Genomic DNA, 20,626 nt, shown 5'->3' on the forward strand with positions numbered 1-20,626 from the left:
AACTGTTAAATTTATGTTTACTTTTCTGGAGAATGGACTAGGCAGAGCTGTGGGGTGCCCACTTAGAATTGTTGTTTAAGGTAAAGAGGATTAGAGGTTTTGTTTTCTTCATTTCCCAATTCTTTTGTTTAAAAACAAAAGTTGATTTAACCAGGTGTAATGCTTATCTTCCAAAATGCAGGTGTTGATGCTTATGCACATGTGAATAATGCATATTCTTTATGAATGTTAATGATGATTTCAGTGGTTGCATTTTAATTACCTTCATCATGGTGAATTTGAATACAGTACTGGAACACTAGTTATAAATGCCCCTGGCGACAACAAACTTTTATATTGGTCTTCAAATTTACTATTGTATAGGTTATTTAACCTTAAGCATTAGGGAAAATTGCAAAAGTCAGATAATTTGAATTACCACCTTTCTCGCCGCACCCTTCGCCTCTCTGTGCCAGCCATTTTGCTTCTCCACTTTCAGCCCTGATGCAGGGATTCAGTCCAAAATGTTGACAGTTCTTTTTCCCTACTACTGATGCTGCTCATCTTGTTGAATTCTTACACCAGATTGTACAGTATGTTGCTCCAGATTCCAATATGTGCAGTCTCTTGTGTCTCACCTTATTTTCCTTGCTATTCTTGGAGGAAACGCCTTACCAATACTGATCCGTAGTCAGCGGTATCCTCGCAAAAAAAAGCCCCTGAGACAATTAATATTTATCTAAGTACTATTTTTCCACATTGAGAAACAAACATTCACACGTTCTTCTTTACTGATATTCTGGATTTTGAGCCCAAGCAAGACAAATTTGCCATGTATTTCATAAAGCATTCTCTTAAGCGCTATTAAGTGTTCTGAATTATCACTTCTGCGGCCCTTGTACTTGGGAGAGAAGCGCTGGCTAAAACTGTTACAAAGACTTAATTGAATGCCAATGAAAAGGTGAGAGATACTTTTTTCTTCTTCCTATCAGTAAATAGCATCTATTAGTAATATAATGTCTGTACCTTACACAGATCCAGGTCCCTCTACTGCTAGTGAATGCTTTAGATGACCCCCTAGTGCATGAAAGCTTGCTGACCATTCCTCGTTCACTTGCAGGTAAGTTAAATAATAATGCTGTTTACAACAGAATGCCTTTTTGACGGCTTGATATTTAGAGACCCATCAATCTTTAATGCTCTTTAACAGACTGTGCAGATGAGAAATCGAAAATCCATAAAATCAAACTATCCAACTACCTTAGCATTCCTTCCCCAAATCATTTCGTCTAATATCCACAAGCTATCGGGAAAGAAGGACTTATTGTATCCACATGTGAGATCTTGGGGCATGTATGAGACAGGATATCCAGGGATCACTGGAATAAATTTGCCCTTTGTACCAAAGTTTCAGCAGTTCTATGGAATGTGTTATTGGTGAAGCCTCATTGCTTCGTGAACTTTATACATGGAAGAGGTCAATGCCTAACACTTTGATTTGATCTTGAAATGGATCTGCATGTAGTAATGCAGATGCAGTCTGTATCCTTTTTGACTTATGAGATGCATACAGTTTACACCTTTATGTTTGACAGAATGTTTTATTGCAATTTAATCCAGGTTCAACATATTATTTTTAGCCATCTCATGGGCTTTACAAAAAGTATAACTGACACTAGGGGTAAAGGGCTGTGCATTCAAGATCCACTTCACAGATTGTGTGAGTGTTTCCTGGCAGTGGATAAGACCAGAAAACTTTCTCTACTCTACTCCCAACCTTTCCTAAGTGGAAATCAACCAGGGTTTGACAAAGGTTTGCTTGCTTTAGGCCTCCTAATCACTTTAGACTGTGCATTGCACCTTCTAGATGGAAGGCGTGTCAAGTTCAAAAGTTGTGCATGGGTAAGAGAAAATCGGGAAGGTAGAGGGAAGAAGTGCACACCTTCCATTACAGGCAGTTACGTAACACACAGAAAATGCTGGAAGAGCTCAGTGGGTCAGGCAGCATCTGGACAGTCTTCCAGTAAATTCTGTGTGTTCTGTGAGTTCCTAGCATTTGTAGAATCTCTTAGTTGTTTTTCACATTGTTACATGCTCCCATTGGGCTCAAAGTAATATATAATAACAGTAAGATGCTAAAAGAGGGGTCTATCCCAGTATTCGCTGCTTGATTTTCGAGACTGATTTAATTTCCACCCTCTACAAAAATGGTATGATCTTTAATAAGCTTTTTTTTTCCTGCTGTAATGGCCTGTGAGCGCCTTCTGTTGGTTAAAGTATACAAATGCTTGCAGTTACCAGTTGTACAATTACATGCATCCAGTGAATGAACTTTATATGTACAGGACACTGTGTGTGATACTGAAAGGAAATTGGGAAGAATGGTGCTAATTTTGCAACACAGGGTTAATTAAGGACTGTAGGCTGGTAAATCAGCATTTTAATTGTTGCCATTATTCCAAGTTGTAAACCTTGCCATGCAAAGAACCTAATATCATTCTTTACTAAAATAACTTATCTGCACTTGTAATATTTGTACTTGGTTTTACAAATGCCTCAAAAAGGCAACGTCCATCATTAAGGACCCCCACCACCCAGGACGTAACCTCTTCACATTGCTACCATCAGGAAGGAGGTACAGAAGCCTGAAGGCACACACTCAACAATTCAGGAATAGCTTTTAAATGGATATTGAAACCAGGAACACTACCTCACTATGTTTTTATTTCTGTTTTTGCATTACTTACTTAATTTAACTATTTGACATACATATACTTAGTGTAATTCAGTTTTTTTCTATATCATCATGTATTGTATTGCAGCTGCGAAGTTAATAGATTTCACGACATATGCCAGTGGTATTAAACCTGATTCTGATTTTATAGGCTTCAAGCCTTTCAAATGTTTTGCTGCAATACATGTCTAGTATTTAAATAAACTTGATCCACTTCTTAACACCCAGCAGTCAATGAAATTTTGGTTGAATTCTGCCAATGAAATGTTTGTAACAGATGTAACAAAGCAGTAATTGAACATAATGATTTGCTGTTATCCTATAATTCAGACATCAAGCATAACTTTCAGCAGCCAAAATGTAGCATTAGTCAGTGGCTGTCAGTTAATTTGTTTGTGACTGGGGTCAATTGCGAGACCATAGTAGAATATTGGATGATGATGTAAAGTCAAATTGTCAGCAAGAGGATGTTTTCAGTGAAACACATATGTTTTTGGTTTAGAAACCCCTTAAGATATGAATTAGTAATGATAACACTTATGGAACTGTCACAAGTTGAACTAGGATCAGAGTAGTATATACACTCAGTGGCCACTTTAGTAGATACAGCTGCTTGTTATTCAAATAATTCATTAGCCAAATATGTGGCAGCAACTCATTGCATAAGAGGATGCAGACGTGGTCAAGAAATCCAGTTGTTGATCAGACCGGACATCAGAGTGGGGAAGAGATGTGATCTAAGTTGATGCCAGACTGGGTGGTTTGGGTACCTCAGTAACTGCCGATATCCTGGGATTTTCATGCACAACAGTCTCTAGTGTTTACAGAGAATGGTGCAAAAAAACAAAAAAGAATATCTCCCTAGGGACAGTTCAGTGGGTGAAAATGTCTTGTTAATGAGAAAGGTCAAAGGAGAATAGCCAGAATGGTTCAAGCTGACATGAAGGCAATAGTAACTCAAGTAGCCACACGCAGTGATGTGCAGAAGAGCACCTCTGAACAAACAACACATCAAACTTTGAAGTGGATGGGCTGCAGCAGCAGAAGATCACAAACACACATTGGCCACTTTATTAGGTACAGGAGATGCACTGGAAAATATATTGAGTGTATTTTTCAACTGTAACAGCTTTGGATTGTAGCAAATTGAATTAGTGAATACAGTTAAACAGCAGAGACATTCGACTGCTGTGAACTCTTTCTCTGCACGGGCAGGAATTCATTTATTCGATAAGTAGTAAGTGGCTAAGTGCTCTTGTACAGTGGTTATGTTCCATCTTTGCAACATAGATTGTAGATGACAACATTCTGTTGCAAAATGTGTTAACAATCAGGACAGAGTGGCTGTGTTCAGTCAATTTTAAATATTTTAAAAGCATCTAGAGAAGCATGTGTGGTTGACAATCTGAAAGAGGAAAATCAGGTTAAGATTATGAAGTGAAGATGACTTTGTCAAACCAATGTGATCTGTGTTCTGTATATATACAGCACTGTGTAAAGGTCTTAGGCACATAGGTATTGCTGAGGTGCCTAAGACTTTTGCACAGTACTGTGGTCATTTTATGTATTGCACTGTGCTGCTGCTGTGAACAAAAAATAAAATGTATTACATATATGAGTGATAATAAACTGCATTCTGATAAGGGTCTCTTTTGTTGACTGAGAATGGGATGGGGCAGGGAGAGGGGAATCATGTTGGGAAAAGGGGAAGGGAGAGAAAGGGGAGGGAGCGGGAAGCGCCTAAGGCATTCTGTCATGATTAGTAAACGAATCGTTTGGAATCAAGTGACCTTGCCTGGTGTCTCGGGGCTGGATGTGTCTGGGCCTGCTCCATCGCCTCAACCCAGCAGTCCTTCTCTGTCACCTGTCCCACCCCCCTCCCGCAGTGCTCCACCCTTGCCAGTCTCAACATCCTTTGCTCCCGCCAGATTTACAAGCTCATTCTCCATGTTGACAAATACAGTAATATGCAAAAGTCTTAGGCACACTAGCTATGTATATATGTGCCTAAGATTTTTCACAGTATTGTATATATGTCTATTTATATATGTTTATACAAAATATATTTAGGATAGATTATGGTTGTCTGGTTTACTTCATGAGGTTTTACTGAGATATTTGGCAAACTTGAGAGAAACCTTGTAACATGCATTGGTAATTATTTGGGAAGTAGGAAAGGTAAATCAGAATAAAAGGTCTGTTTAGTGATTGACACGTTACATTGAATACCATTCCCCAATGATCTATTTCAGGCTTCCAGTTTTTATATTAGTAACTTGATGAAAGAATTAAAAATCCGAGTTTATAGTGGGCATTAATTTAGAAGGGCGATTATTTAGGCAGAAGCAGAAAATTAGAGAGAGTGAGACTAATTAAATATGGGCAAAACTTCAGCATACTGTGTAGATACAAGTAAACAAAAGGCTTTCTTTATTTGCTGGGAAATATTAGCATAGTGTCCAATATGATTCTCATAGTTAATACAGAATGCTAAAGTAATCAAAATATGCTAATTAAATCATTGGCCTTATTCTTAAGGGGTTTGGATCTCTAACTTGTGGAGATGCTGCTTCAGATACGGAGTCCGGATCATCTGGATTACTTGCTCTCATAATTTAATGGTTTAAGTTTTGCAAGCAAGTTACATAAACTCTGTTAACATTCTTTTAAATTTAAACAAAAAGGTGATTTATTCAAGACACCTGAATTGCTAGAGTCAATAAAATATATTCATTGTTTTCCAAATAAGTGGTGATTTTACGTTAAAACTATCCATAGGTAATTACATTGGATACCAGTGTAAATTTGAAGTTTTTGAGGGTTGATGTGGATAGATTTTGTCGGCTAATGTAAAAATATTGCAAAATTTACATTGCAGTAGGGTTACCTATAGATTGTTCATGACCTGATTAAGTTGAGAAGCAGATCTGAAATGCTGAATAGCCCATTCCTGTTCCTCTATTTAACAGTTACAAAGAGACAATAATCATCAATGCCTAAAGACTGTGGGCCTAAAATTTAAATTTGAACAGAACTCATATTAGTTTCCTGGAGGTGCTGTGCACATTTAGTTTAACTTTCCATTTAAGATTTTAAGGTTTGCAGTTTTTGACTATAATGCTCCTCTCATGCCTCCATGAACAAGTTGATGATTAGCTGAAGCTTGCCAGCAAACATTGCTTAAATTTAAGCATTATCTGCATATTGCAGTTTAACCATTGAAATAGAAGTGACATAGGTTGAACAGTTCCCCATTAGTTTCCCAATATAACAGTTTCCGTGGATTAGTTCAATCCCACTAGGAAGCTTATAGGATGTGAGGTGCAGCAATGGACCAAATAATGTGGTGATTGTAATGCAGCCTTGTTTGATACAGGTCTATAGTAAGCTTGCCTTTGTTATTGTGCCACTTCATTGGTTCATGGCTGATAGAAGTCTATAGCTGGGAGTTTAATGTCCAAGGATACATTGAGGATAGAGCTAAGGAACTGCAAGGATAAAAAAAAAACCCTGATGGGAATTGTGTACAGACCTCCCAAACAGTAGTAAGGATGTGAACTACAAATTACAATGGGAGATAGAAAATACATGCCAAAAGGGTAATGTTTCAGTAGTCATGGGGGATTTTAATATGTAGGTAGATTGGAAAAATCAGGTTGGTGCTGGATTCCGAGAGGGAGAATTTCTAGAATCCCTATGAGATGGCTTTTCAGAGCAGTTCGTGGTTGAGCCCACTAGAGGATCAGCTGTTCTGGATTGGGTATTGAGTAATGACCAGAATTGATTAGAGTTTAAGTTAAAAGAACCTTTAGGAGAAAGTGGTAATAATATGATCTAATTCACCCTAAAATTTGAAAAGGAGAAGCTGAAGTCAGATGAATCAGTATTACAGTGGAGTAAAGGGAGTTACAGATGCATGAGAGAGGAGTTGGCCAAAATTGATTGGAAAAGAACACTGGCAGGGATAATGGGAGAGCAGCAATGGCTGGAATTTTCAGAATGCACAGGATATATACACTCCAAAGAGGAAGGAGTATCCTAAAGGCAAGATGACACAACTGGTGCTAGCAAGAGAAGTCAAAGCCAACATAAAAGCCAAAGAGAGGGTATATAGAGCAAAAATAAGTCAGAAGTTAGAGGATTGGGAAGCTTTTAAAAACCAACAGAAGCCAACTAAAGAAGCATTAAGAAGGTAAAGACTGATTACAAAAGTAGGTTAGCCAATAATATTAATCAGGAAACAAAAAGTTTCTTCAGATACATAAAATGTAAAAGAGAGGTGAAAGTGGATATTGGACTGCTGGATAGGTAGTAATGGGGACAAGGAAATGGTGGATGAACTGAATAAGTATTTTACATCAGTCTTCACCGTGGAAGACACTAGCAGTATGGTGGAAGTTCCAGGTGTCAGAGGTCATGAAGTGTGTGAAATTACCATTACTAGAGAGAAGGGTCTTGGGAAACTGAAAGGTCTGAAGGTAGATAAGTCACCTGGACCAGATGGTGTACACCCCAAGGTTCTGAAACAGGTGGCTGAAGAGATCGTGGGAGTATTAGTAATGATCTTTCTAGAATCACTGGATTCTGGAATGGTTCTGGAAGACTGGAAAATTGTAAATGGTGTTCTAATCGCCAAGAAGGGAGAGAAGCAGAAGAAAGGAAACTATAGGCCAGTTAGTCTGACCTCAGTGGTTGGGAAGATGTTGGAGTTGATTATTAAGGATGAGGTCTCAGGGTACTCGGAGGCACATGATAAAATAGGCTATAATCAGCATGGTTTCCTCAAGAGAAAATCTTGCCTGAAAAATCCATTGGAGTTCTTTGAAGAAATAACAAGTAGGATTGACAAAGGAGAATCGGTTGATGTGGTGTTACTTGGATTTTCAGAAGGCCTTTGACATGAGACAGATTAACAAGCCACAAGCTCATGGTATTACAGGAAAGACCCTAGCATAGATAAAGCAGTGGCTGATTGGCAGGAGGTTAGGAGTGGGGAAAAAAGGGAACCTTTTCTGGCTGGCTGCCGGTGATTAGTGGTGTTCCACAGGGGTCTGTGTTGGAACTGATTTTTTTTACATTATATGTCAAATATTTGGATGATGGAATTGATGGCTTTGTTAGAAAGTTTGCAGATGATATGAAGATAGGTCAGAGGCAGGCAGTTTTGAGGAAGTAGAGAGGCTACAGAAGGACTTAGATTAGGAGAATGGTAAAAGAAGTGACTGATGAAATACAGTGTCGGGATGTCTATGGTCATGCACTTTGGTAGAAGATATTAAAGGGTTGACTGTTTTCTAAATGGGGAGAAAATATGCAAAACTGACTTGAGAGTCCTTGTGCAGGCTAATTTGTAGGTTGAGTCTGGTGGGGAAGGCAAATGTGATATTAGTATTCATTTCAAGAGGACTGGAATATAAAAGCAAGGATGTAATGTTGAGACTTTTTTTTGTGGAGCCTCACTTGGAGTATTGTGAGCAGTTTTGGGGCCCTTGTCTTAGAAAGGATGTGCAGAAACTGGAGAGGGTTCAATGGAGGTTCACAAAAATAACTCTGGGATTGAATGGATTGTCATATGGAGAGCACTTTATGGCTCTGGGCCTGATTTCATTAGAATTTGGAAGAATGAGGGGTGACCTCATTGAAACCTATTGAATGGTGAAAGGACTTCATTCTTCTGCCACAACCCTGAGAGATATTCAGGGAGAAGCCACTCTGGCAAAGTGGAAAGATGCAAAATTTCCCCAGGTTTTGGATGAAGTGACTAAGCAAATCCTTCCATAATTTTTTAAAGCATTTTCAAGGAAACAATAATAATATGTTGTGAAATTCATGAAAAATCAGATAGAGCTTAAATTCTATTTGCTTTATTATGAGTAGTGTTAAAATGAATGTTCAATAAATGAACCACGGTAAGTGTATGTCAAGCACTACAATTGAGTTATCATTGAAAATGTAGGTTTCTGATTTGTGGAGAAATCAGTATATAGACAATTCTTAGGCACTGAGCCCTTTCATAACCTGGGGACTGAATGTATTGTTAATTAGGAGATTCATATGATTGTGGCTGCTGCTCAATTTTCCCCATCCTTTTGCAGTCTTTGGGTTATTGTAAAAGTGTAAAATATTTATCCTAACTGTGTTTTATTCCTAGAAGCCATTTATTGTAGAAGAAAACAAATTTGTTAAAATGCGGGTCAAATCTGCTGTTTACTGAGTGATATAAATACTGTGACATCTACGGCACAAAACTTCATTTTCATCGTTGTTCAAAGCTTGTGGGAAAATATTTTGATCCTTTAGTTGTATCTTTGATCGTCCAATCTGATTTTGCCTGCAGTAAACATAACTCCCCTCTTAGAACAAAGATGTTGTTTAAAACCAATGAAGCTTCTCAACTGCATCAGCAGAGCAGTTGATTTCCTGTTTTGTACACAGAAACAGGGCTTGATCAGTGAAAAACACTATTCAGCATTGGTGACTTCTAGAGTTCTTTTATGATTGTTTAGTTACCTTGCACTCACACTGTGCTGATTGACTAAGAAGCCATCAAGCAATTAATGCTGTTGGTAAATATTTGGTTTCAGCACCATCTCCTGAACAAATATTCTACACTTTTTGCCACAGTTCTTTATCTTTTAAAGTGGATGTATTCAGAAGCTGGAGTAACTTAAAGTTAAATAGAATTGTTTTGTGTTTAACTTTGTGATGCATCATACTGTTTATTTGGATTAAGACCATAATACATAGGAGCAGAATTGTCCATTCAGCCCATGAGTCCTCTCTGCCACTCCAGCACAGTCTTTTTTTAGATAAGGGGCCTAAAACTGTTGGCAGTACTCCAGGTGCAGTCCGACTAATGTCTTATAAAGCCTCAGCATCTGAAACATTATTTTAAAAGATGGTACTTGATAAACTGTGCAAAGCACATGCTTCACTAAATGCAACTGAAGGTTTAATTTATATTTGTGTGGGATTTCAACCTCTTATTGACTCTCCCGCTGCCATCACAACTTGGCTCAATTTGTCCCTGCCTACCATGCATAAGCAAACATTCTGGCAGATGTTATTGGATAATGACCAAGGTTTCTGCCTCCCATTTGATAGGCATTCTGAAGCAACTCCTAGTTCCTCAGTTGAGATCCTCTAATTTGACACAACATGAGGTTTTAACTTGGAATGTTGGTGATCTGAAGACATTAAGACAATAGGAGCAGAATTAGGCCATTGGCCCATCAAGTCTACTCCATTATTTGATTGTGGCTGATTCATTTCCCCTTTCAACCTCATTCATCTGTCTTCTCTCTGTAATCTCTCGCACCCTTACTAAACAAAAATCTATCAACTTCTATCTGATTAGTGAAGCACAATGTCTCAGTGACCCATTTAACCTACTGAGCTATGAAATTCTAAAAAGTTGGTATGAAATTAGGACAAGAACAAGTTAAAGTTGATCTTAGTAGAAGAAATGTTAGTTTTTTGCACTTATATAGAGAAAGGTTGGTAGTTGCAAATATTTGGCTCTAGTTTATAGCATTTACTATTGTGTAGCATATTCTTTGTGAATCTCTGGTAATTATTTTTTTCTTATAGAAAAAAAAGAAAACGTCATGTTTGTGTTAACTCTACATGGAGGGCACCTTGGATTCTTTGAAGGCGCAGTGCTCTTTCCAAAACCTTTAACTTGGATGGATAAGCTTATTCTCGAATACACAAACGCCATTTGTCACTGGGAGAAGAACAAGCCACAATGTACAGCAGCAGGAGATCAGAACTGCTCAGACCACAGCGAGTAGCCACTGTACAAACTTTATTTGCCAAATTCTTCAATCATTCAGTCCTTTATCATCATTACATTCCTGGCTTGGATTTGATTATCTTAACAACTCCCAGCTATTAATGTAGTTCATCTGGCCAATTTATACTCTTTTATCACAACAGTTTAGATGTGATTGTAAGACCCTTTCTGTATCTTTTTTCAGTCAAAGAAACATGGGTGCACAAGACATGACAATTCACTGTGCTTGACAATAACTTAGTTTTATATTCATCAGGACATGGAACAAGAGTTTCTGTATCACAAGAGATCTGCTGTCAATATGAGCAAATGAGCCAACATTTAGAGGTCCCAGAAGTCTTTTCAGGAGTTCATTTGTTGAAAACTTGTGCCTTCTGATATATATTTTTAAGTTATGGTTTCAAAAAGACATTTATTTTTCTGCCCCTTAGAGAGATTAATCTTTTGTTTTGTGGTCATGTGATCAGGTTAAGTGCAGTAGTGTTTGAATTAAAAAATATGCAGATGGTTAAGTCTTTCACAGGAAACAAACTGTAGAATTCTTACATGAAAAAGTTCTTGCAGAACACATTTATTACCTCCATTTGGTCGTTAGCGATGCCTTTTTCAAATTCACTATTAAGGGGCAACAATGAATTCCTTTCAAAATAGAGTATTTGTTCCTACATGGCACATATTAGCACGATGTTTGTTCATTGTCATTTTATCTCCACTTAGAATACTCCTAATACCTAAAGGCAAGCAATTTTTCCATAAAATGTTGTCCAAATTTTTCTGAAAATTCCTCAAAAAGAATGGTACGAATGGTACATTTGTAGCGGTAAATGTTAAATAGTTCTTCACACTTTGAAAATCCAGGTTAAATAGAAGTTTGTATTGTCTACAGAATCTATAAATTACCTATATATAGAAATCCTATCTTGATCATTGCACTGGAGGACAAGGTGAATGTTCTACCATTCCAGTAAAGTATAAATTTGGACATTATCCTTTCCTGATTAATCTGTTGCTTTTGATGCTGAGTCAAGTACCTAAGTATTGTAACAGCTCGACAATGAGAAATGGAATAAGTTGTTTAGGCATTTGCTGATGCTTTGCTCTTGATTCATTCTTTAGAATTTATCTCATCAGTCCTATAGAATTCTTAGTTCTATAGAATTTTAATACCAGGGCATTCTAAAATCATACTGAATTGGTTGATTTTCTCTGGCTCCATAAGCAAGAGGAAATGTATCAAATAGATTCTGTATTTCCGGAATAAAAAGTAGAAAAGTCCTTGCCTCCATTTTAGATGAGCACTTTCCACTATTTTCTGCATTTAATTAAGAAATATCCACTCTGGGAATGGATGCTGCTCAAGCACAATTGTTACCAGGGATATTTAGCATTAGCACCATCAGGATTGGAGAAGACTGAAATAAATATTGATGCCTCTTCACTTCCACTGTGGGTTTGCTCCACAGTTCCAGGAGTAGCTGTGTTGTGATTACTGGCTGCTAACCATAAGTAAATATGAGATTTAGCAAAGTAATGTGATTTTTTGGGAGGTTTGAATGATTGCAGGGATGGGAATTTGTCAAGATTGGATTCCTGAATGCCAGAATATATATTTGTTGTAAGAAGTAACACATCAGTATAGTAAAAAAAAATTCAGCTCATTACCAGAGATCTTTCTACCTCTTGAATGATGTACACAAGCACAAGATAAATTGATATCCATTCAGGCGGATTTTGTATTCTTACTGCACCTTGTGGCTGATGGAACCAAACACTAGTTCCTCAGGATTACTTACCAAGCAATACATTTTTCTCAATTTTTCCCCTCTAGACTTGATTGCAGTTAATTTTGCTGTTTGTTAAGTCAAATTTATCTTGGTCAGGTTTAATTAAAATTGGCTTTTTGATTAGATGACTTTTAGAAATTCTGTTAGAAAATGGTCACAATCCAATTACACTTAAAAATTATAAAAATAAAAAGATAAATTTAAATCAATTTTAAATTTGAGATATATCCAGTAATAATTATCCATCTTGTGGAATCAACCACAGCTTTTTCATGTTGTAACTTAATAAACTGGAGACTGTATTTAATCACCAGTATGATGCCAGCAACAGTCTCTTTGTAGTACAGGCTGTTATTGACTATGTCCAAAATATAGTCAATGCTGCACTGTGTTTGCTACTTTCCACTTGAGAAGGAAACTCATTCATTTGTGCTTTAGTATTTTAAGGTTTGTGAAATAATTTATGATTCACAGCCCCCATTTCTCATGGCTCTTAAGTTTGCCTTGTAAGAGTACAACACGAAGTGCAAACATCTGTACACAGATGCATCAGTTAATAATATTGTGCTTGAGTAGGTGGCAGAGTGGTGGAAAGGTAAAAACATTGTGACACTTAACAAATCATTTTTTTTTGCAGTGCAACTATAAGTCTTAATACCATGGGAAATTTGCTTCTATGGCTTCTAATATTATACAGGGTCTTGTGCAAACATCATGTTAGAAAGCCTATTACTGACACATCTATTCCATCATATTTAAAGGTTTTTCCCTGATATTTGACAATGTTTAAAATTTGAGTTTATCACCTTGAAAATATTGCTGTGGATGATAAGGTCTTGTGAGCTATTGCAACATAAATGCAATCAATGCTCAATATATATAGGCTATGTACCAGCTTTAAACATCCCATTTAGAAGGATATTGATTGTAGCTTCAGCCTCTGATAATTAAAATTATTTCCTGGATTCTGTTAGGCATCCTTAAAGATCCATTGATTGGTACTTGTGTAGTTGTTTGTTTTAGATGCCTCTTCTCATTCATGTAGGTCACTGCACTTGTATAATCTTTATCTAGTGTAAACCAAAGAAAACATGCCTCATTTTTCTTCTGGTTAGACTGTACAACATTGAGTTCAGATTTCATTGAAATAAATGAACTGCAGTAGAGGAGTTAGGCTTGAGGATTTAATGATATCTATTGAGATGTTTGAAATTTTGAAGTGAATCCATGCCAAATCCATGGACAGTTTTCAAGTTTAAGTTACTGCATTGGTATGAGTGACTAGCACGCGTAGTATTAATGGCTTTATGTAAGGTAAAATTGCAAAGAGTTTTGCTTGCTCTTGAATAATCAGCCTATGCAAAATCTATTATCAAATATCCCTGCTAACGTATAGGGCATTCAGAAATTGATGGGAGTTTTTTTTTAATTAGCCAATGACATTGATACCTCAACTACATATTTCTGCATGCATTTAGCTGCAGATATTTTGAATCTCAAAGTGCAGAAAATAACTATAGTTTAAGTATTGATGTGTTTGTGAATATAGCTTATTTTGGGAATAATAGTGATTTAATAAAGTTAGTAAACTAGGTTAATAATAACTTGAGCAGTTAAAAACATTACAGTTCTTTTGCATTGTGAATTGATTGATATTTTTTGGTATTTAGGAAGTTCATTGGTAGGATGGCACAAATAAATTTTGTAAAACAGATGCCATAATTGTCCATAGATGTGCATTTTGCTTTAGAGGAATTATTTCACAATGATGCATCAGTCGATTGCTGGGATGAAAAGTTAGATTTTTAAGGTCCTGGCTTGATATGTGACTATTATGATTCCTAAATTGTTTTCAGTACTTAGGTGAGAATGAGTTGGAGTGGATCAGGAAGGTACAAGGCAAGGTGTGTTGTGTTAACTTTTTGTTTGAGGATGTTCCTTGTGTTTAACGTTGTTATTGCCATAATTGATCAGGAAATGGTATCATTAATAATGGTAGTGGGAGATAGTTTGGTTTTGGTAATAGTTTTCATTGGTCTCAGAATCTTCATTGGCTTGCAAATTTCAATAATATGTTATATCAGTGACTATTTCTACCAGGTAAGTATGTTTTGCATTTTCTGTGCCTTTAATTATTAGACTTCTTTCAGATTACTGGAGTCTTGAGCTGCAGTCCTGTCCTGGGGTTGAGGGACACTTTATGTACTGTACATTGCTAGTAACAAGGCTTGTTTTTGCTGTTGTTGGTTGTCGTTTGTTGTGTTCTGTGTTGATTTGCTGAATATTGTGGGCATGCTATGTTGACGCTGGAATGCTGACACTTGTGGGCTGCCTCCAACACATGCAAACAACACATTTCACTGTGTGCTTTGATGTACATGTGACAAATAAACTTTAGTCTTGAATCTTAACTGGGATGCATGTGACCTAGCAGATTAGCTCAATATTTTCTTCTACTCTGTTCACTTATGCTAGGTGAAAATTCAGGGTTTTGGCTGCTTTCGAGTGCAAGGTTTTCTAGGGCTCATTGCTAAAGATCAGAGAAATACGAGAAGGAAGTTGCAGTTGCTTTTAATGCCTTGAAAATTAAGTTACAAAGATTTCACTAAGGTATAAAAACGTCATATTTTCATTGAAGAAACTTGAAGAATGGAGGACATGTACAGTGACTTCAACTCGGTGGTTGTGCTGGCAAAAAAATCCCAATTTCAGCACAGTATTGTACATTTCAAACATAATTCCAATCAGTTCATCAGTTTTGACTGATACATGGCTCTAACTAGAGTATTTCACGGCAAGGACACTGGAGGTTAATTTTGAATTCTAAGTTTGAGGAACTTTAGTTATTTTTTACATTTCCGTTTTTGGATCTGCCAGTGTTGGTGGAAAATATGTTTTTGAAGTAAGGCATTATTTTGAGGTGTGCAGTTTGCAAATTGGCAGCAATGCACCATATAAAAGGTGCATCAAAATGCTGCAGTGTTTTAAACATGCTCTAACTAGTTTCAAGAGGGGTTTCAGTCACTCGAGGTCTTTGTTAACTTAATCCTAACCAAAGATCTTCACTGCAAAGAATCTTTTGCATTTATTTAGATCCAGCTGGTGATATCTGAAAGTCATCTGATGTTACATAAACTGTTAAGTCATCTCAAATGAGGTAACCATAGGATCACAATGGGGTTTTCTCTCCTCGTGATTTTCTGCTTGAAACTCCACTACTACATTAAAATTTGAAATCAAGCTCCTGATACATTGCTGCCACACATATTGTGCACTTCCAGCCAAAGCAAACGTCAAAAGAAGTATCCATCTTCACCTGTTATTATGTTGAGTTCCTACCTGCATGCAATAATAAAATCAGATGTTTTTACCTGACTGTAGACTCAGAAGTCAGAAAGGTCTGGAATCAATGCTGAATATGCATTATCCTGATCCCTCCATTGTCATTTTTACTTTCATAATTTAAGACTCTCCTTTTATACAATATGTATTTTGATAGTAAATCATAGTTTTGTCAATGATGTGTACTTGATTTTAATTAAGCATTGTATTTAGCTTGTTCCAATTTCTATGCAGGTAATTTCAATATTTGATGGGACCAGAGAGGGAATAGTAATGTTAATTATTTATTGACTTTAGATCTCAGGTAGATATTTTCATTGCACAATGCAAAGGTTCTGGAGAAAAACAGTTGACTTGTAATAGTTTGTAGTACTTAACTGGTAATATTCTACTTGAATGTTTGACTGAATTTGTCAATAAATATAGGAAGACATAGTGTATGTAGCAAATGTCAGCTTTGTCAGGCGCTAACAGTATTGCAGGAAAAATCTCCCATTATTATTATTAATGTTTGTGCTTTGTCAGTGTGCCTCAAAAATAATTAATTGTACATGCAACAATGACTTGCGTAGATTCTGGGAGAAGAACATTATAATGCATGGAATTTCTTTTTACATTGGGAAATGTTCTTTTAAATTATCTACTTGATGAACATATTTATTATCTCCAATAACTTTTACTACCTTCCTACTTTGCCTGCGATTTTAAAATGTTCAGTTGTATACTGAATTGTGAAACTATTTCCACTGTCCTAAGCAATCTTTCCTCTATTTCCTTTAAGCCATTTTCTATTTTGTGCAACTCTCATTGCTTTGAATGCTTGGAAGATAGATCCAGGAGATGCAGTAAGGATTCATTAGTGTTGAGCCTGTTCCATTCAGGTAGTCTACATAATTTCAACATTGAGTAACTTCGTTTTCCTGGTTCCATTTTACCATTATTAACCCCACTTGTTAGAATTAACAGTGTAAGCCTTTATTTCTGAATTACGCCACAGAATAGATTCTGCACATATGCGCACACACACAATTGACATTTAAGAGAAATAACTTGCATTTATACAGTGCCTTTCATGATCTCAGGACACCCCAGCATTTCAAGACACTGGAGATGCTGGAAAACTGAAATTAAGAATAGAAAATGTTGAATTTAGAGTAACACACACAAATTGCTGCAGGAACTCAGCAGATCAGGCAGCAACTATGGAAAGGCAAAAAACAGTTAACATTTCGGGTTGAGACCCTTCATCGGGACTGGAAAGGAAGGGAGAAGAAGCCCGAATAGGAAGGTGGGTGGAGGGGAAGAGGACAAGCTAAAAGGCAATAGGTGAAGCGAGGTAAGTGGGAAAGATAGGTGTGTGGGTAAATATTGAATTTACTCAGCAGGGAGGCTGAATCTGTGAAGAGAAAAACAGCTAATGTCCCAGGTTATTTCCAAAGTATTTCGTAGTCTATGAAATGGTCTTTGAAGCAGCATAAAGAAGCATCCACCACCACTTTGAAGACCAGTACTATTCCATAAACACCTTTGATTGTTTATTGGTAATGTTGTTTGTGAGTGGGGGTATATTTGCAAAGAGTGAGCACTCCTTTATCCACACCCCATATGTCTGTGCACTTAGATAACTCTCTGGGATCCTTTAAGTTCATTTGAGAGGGCTGTCAATATCCTGTTACACTAAACTCTGTGTCATTAGTTGACAGCAAGTTAAAATGATTTCAGTGGTTTAAGAAACCCAGATAGATTTTTTTTATGCAGAGATACAGCATGGAATAGGCCCTTCCAGCCCAATAAATCACACTGCCCAGCAACCCACCTAGCCTAATCACAGGACAATTTACTGTGCAGTGACCAATTAACCTACAAACTGGTATGACTTCGGATTGCGGGGTGAAACAGGAGCACCCAGAGGAAAGCCATGCGGTTGCAGATAATTTGCAGAAACCAGTGAATGAATTAACTGGTGAAACACTATTCACTGCCACTGCAACAAAGGGGTACAACTACTTTCTTCACTAAACTCTAGGACTTGCATTTGTCCAGTAAATATTTCAATGAAAAGCTTCTGTATTTATCTGATTGGCCTATTGATATAGATGGCTACATGGATTTAAATTAGTGGCATAGTACATCCCAGATTAAACACTTTTGGTGTGAATTTAGCATGAATGCATATATATTTATTACTTGATACTGATTAAGATCCAAAAAAAAACAATTCCCATTTCTGCTCTCGAATTAGTTATCCAGATTTGAGTATTTTTTCTTAAAGATAATTGGTTATGATCTCTAAAAATGTCCAGTAAAAATAAAGTATGTTTATGGGAACCAAGAATCAGCAACTATAATATTTAGAAATAAACCTTTGCAGATTTGATAAAACCCAGAAATCTGAGTAAATTTCTGGCAATGTCCCATGGTAAGCATTCCTATACCAGCTTCCTGTTGGTTCTTGATTCTGATCTGTCCTTTTACAAGTGTTGTTGAAAGCACTGATTGGTTTGGCATGTCTCAGCCTGTGTCATGTAAGCTTCCCCTGAATAATGTAGTAATAGACGTGAATTATTTTTGGGGACAGGGCATGCATTTAGCTCCAGTTTGTTCTGGCAGGATTCGGGTCAAAGTTACCCAAATGCTACATAGTGAAAATAATCCACAAATAGACAAAAATAAGGCATGTTCACCAGTTAGCATCCAAAATGGAGAGATGAAGACCATGTGTGTGTGTGCATTTATGTATTTTGTCTTTATCCCTTTCTGATGCTAACCAACATATTGTTCATTTCCAGTATTTTCTGCCTATACAGGTCCTCCCCAGATTATGGCAGGATTCCGCTGCTGTGAACTGTTCGTAGCCAGAACAGTTTGCAAATCGGAAATGCGGCCACAAACCACCTTTGCCCACACAGCAAAAATGCCTGCAGCCCTGCAGCAGCCGGCAAAGCCATCCCACTGGTCTTAGAAACATTTGTTTTTGTGTATGATCTGTACATAAGCTGGGCATTTGTAAGATGGAGAGGATCTGTATTTGGAAACTCAGTTGTAAACTGTTTTTAAGTTTGCATATTTTTAATTTAAAATCCATTTTGATGCTGAATGCAATTCCCCAATACTGTTATGAAATTGTCCCCCCACCCCCTTATTGAGAGGAATTTGAATCCAATCCAGGTGGAAATCTGGATGGATGGGTGGGTTTTGCCCTTCTGTTTAAATACTGAAGTCTACTGAAAAACTACAATTCAGCTGCTAATTATTTTCAAGATCTTCATGATTTATTTTCAACATTGTATCTTTACTAACTTTCTCTTAAGGCGAGACCTTTCATATGCCAAAAATACGGCAATTTAACAAAGATTATTTTTCCCCTTTTTAAAGGAAAGGCAGTTTCATCCTTTCATGTGTTGTTCTTCATCAAACATTCCCCTAAACATAATACATGGCTGAGGCCTAATTTTCCACAGCCAGACACTGCCCACAGAGCAAATAGAATAAAATGACATGGGAAAAGAAATAACAATATTCAGTACAAATGTCAAGTGAGGAGAAAAGTGGGATGAAGATTTTGGAGTTCTTACATTAGGTTCTTATTGTATAAATGCATTATGGCTAGATTCCATTTCTAAACAATGGAGCTGAGGGAGCAGTCACCCATTCCATTCAGCAGAGATCAAGTTTAAAGCCTCTTGATACATTTGTACAAGGTCCCGAAGAGGGCCAAGTGGAAGAGATGCAAAACAAAAGTTTAAATAAAAATACAATGCCCATTAACTGATGCAAGCAGTTATTGATTGAGTTATAATGTGCAATGGAGAGGGGAGAGGACTGCAGTTTTATTTATAATAAAAATTCATTCAAAAATGAAATTACAAAACACCAATGAAAATATTATGGCCTTTTGCAAAGCGACAGCACAAACCTGTTTATTTTTTATCATCCTTTGTATTTCAGTGTTCAATGAAAGACTGACTTCTCTTCCTCCAGTTTTTCTTTATATTGTTACTATTGCTGTAGCTTTTGTTTATAGAATGAATGAAGATCATATTTGTTGGATTAGTGTGACTTGAATGAGTGCTCTCTATTTCACTTGCCTTGCACTGTGACACTTGCACAGCTTTCTGGATAATCAGTCCATTAGTTGGGATATGTAACATGGAACACACAGAGGTGACCAATACCTGAGAGCCAGTTATCAGATACTGAATAAACAGTGTGAATGGCAACAGATTGGTGGTAAAAGTGAGAGATCTTAATCTAGGGATTCGGTATTTATGTTGAGAACTTGTTTTGGGGGTTGAAGAAAGAATATTTGAACATGAAGATGTGCCTACTTTAAAGATTGTGCCTGTTAAGTGAAAGACATAGTACTAAAAATCACTAAATCACTCAAAGTATATTCCTGGCTTTGGGAACTGGATGTCCTAACTGCATCCTTTAGTCTGTTAAATCTGGTAGGTTGGTGCCTGGTATTGGAGATCCTTTTTGTTTGAAAAGAACCAGTGTGTGTTGATCTGTTTTTCCAAGCAAATAAGTGATGAAATGAGTTTTTGAAGCAAGAAGCAACTAGCAATGCAATGTTTGTTTATCTACATGTGCAAAATGCACAAGTTCTTTGTGCTGATTTTTAAAACAGTTTGCTTATATGGAATTGTGCAATGTAATTAAAGATGTATTAAAATTATTTTCTTTATTACATTAATACTGTTGCAGAATTTTATAGAATTGTTTTCCTGAGTTTGTGTGTTTTATGTTCTGAATTGTTGAAATAAAGGTTGTAAATCTGAGGAATTGGTACAGATGTTTCGACTTTCTCCTTTTTAAATATATTCATCCAATCCCATTCCTTGCATATATTAAACAGTCTTCCGCAGTAAATGAGTGCTCTGCAGTGACAAGGTTTCTTTCACATTCTGTCCTGTAGCCTGACTAATGTTACTGTTTAAAGTCTAAATTCTAAGTAGTTACATCTTTCATAGTAGCATTCCACTGCTGTTT

At 36.8% G+C, this 20,626-nt stretch overlaps 1 protein-coding gene across 2 annotated transcripts in view; it reads left to right on the forward strand.

The window, feature by feature from the left end:
- The window catches only part of LOC140209707 (monoacylglycerol lipase ABHD2-like), a 91,415-nt gene extending 71,000 nt beyond the window's left edge, over nt 1-20,415 (forward strand). For both annotated transcript variants that reach the window (XM_072278118.1, XM_072278117.1), the window contains exons 10-11: nt 1,015-1,099; nt 10,304-20,415. In XM_072278118.1, the coding sequence (XP_072134219.1) occupies nt 1,015-1,099; nt 10,304-10,506 (288 nt within the window). In that variant the 3' untranslated portion in view covers nt 10,507-20,415. The remainder of the gene's footprint in view (nt 1-1,014; nt 1,100-10,303) is intronic.
- The last annotated feature ends 211 nt before the right edge of the window (nt 20,416-20,626 follow it).

This window comes from Mobula birostris, chromosome 14 (assembly GCF_030028105.1).
Source record: "Mobula birostris isolate sMobBir1 chromosome 14, sMobBir1.hap1, whole genome shotgun sequence".
NCBI lineage: Eukaryota > Metazoa > Chordata > Chondrichthyes > Myliobatiformes > Myliobatidae > Mobula > Mobula birostris.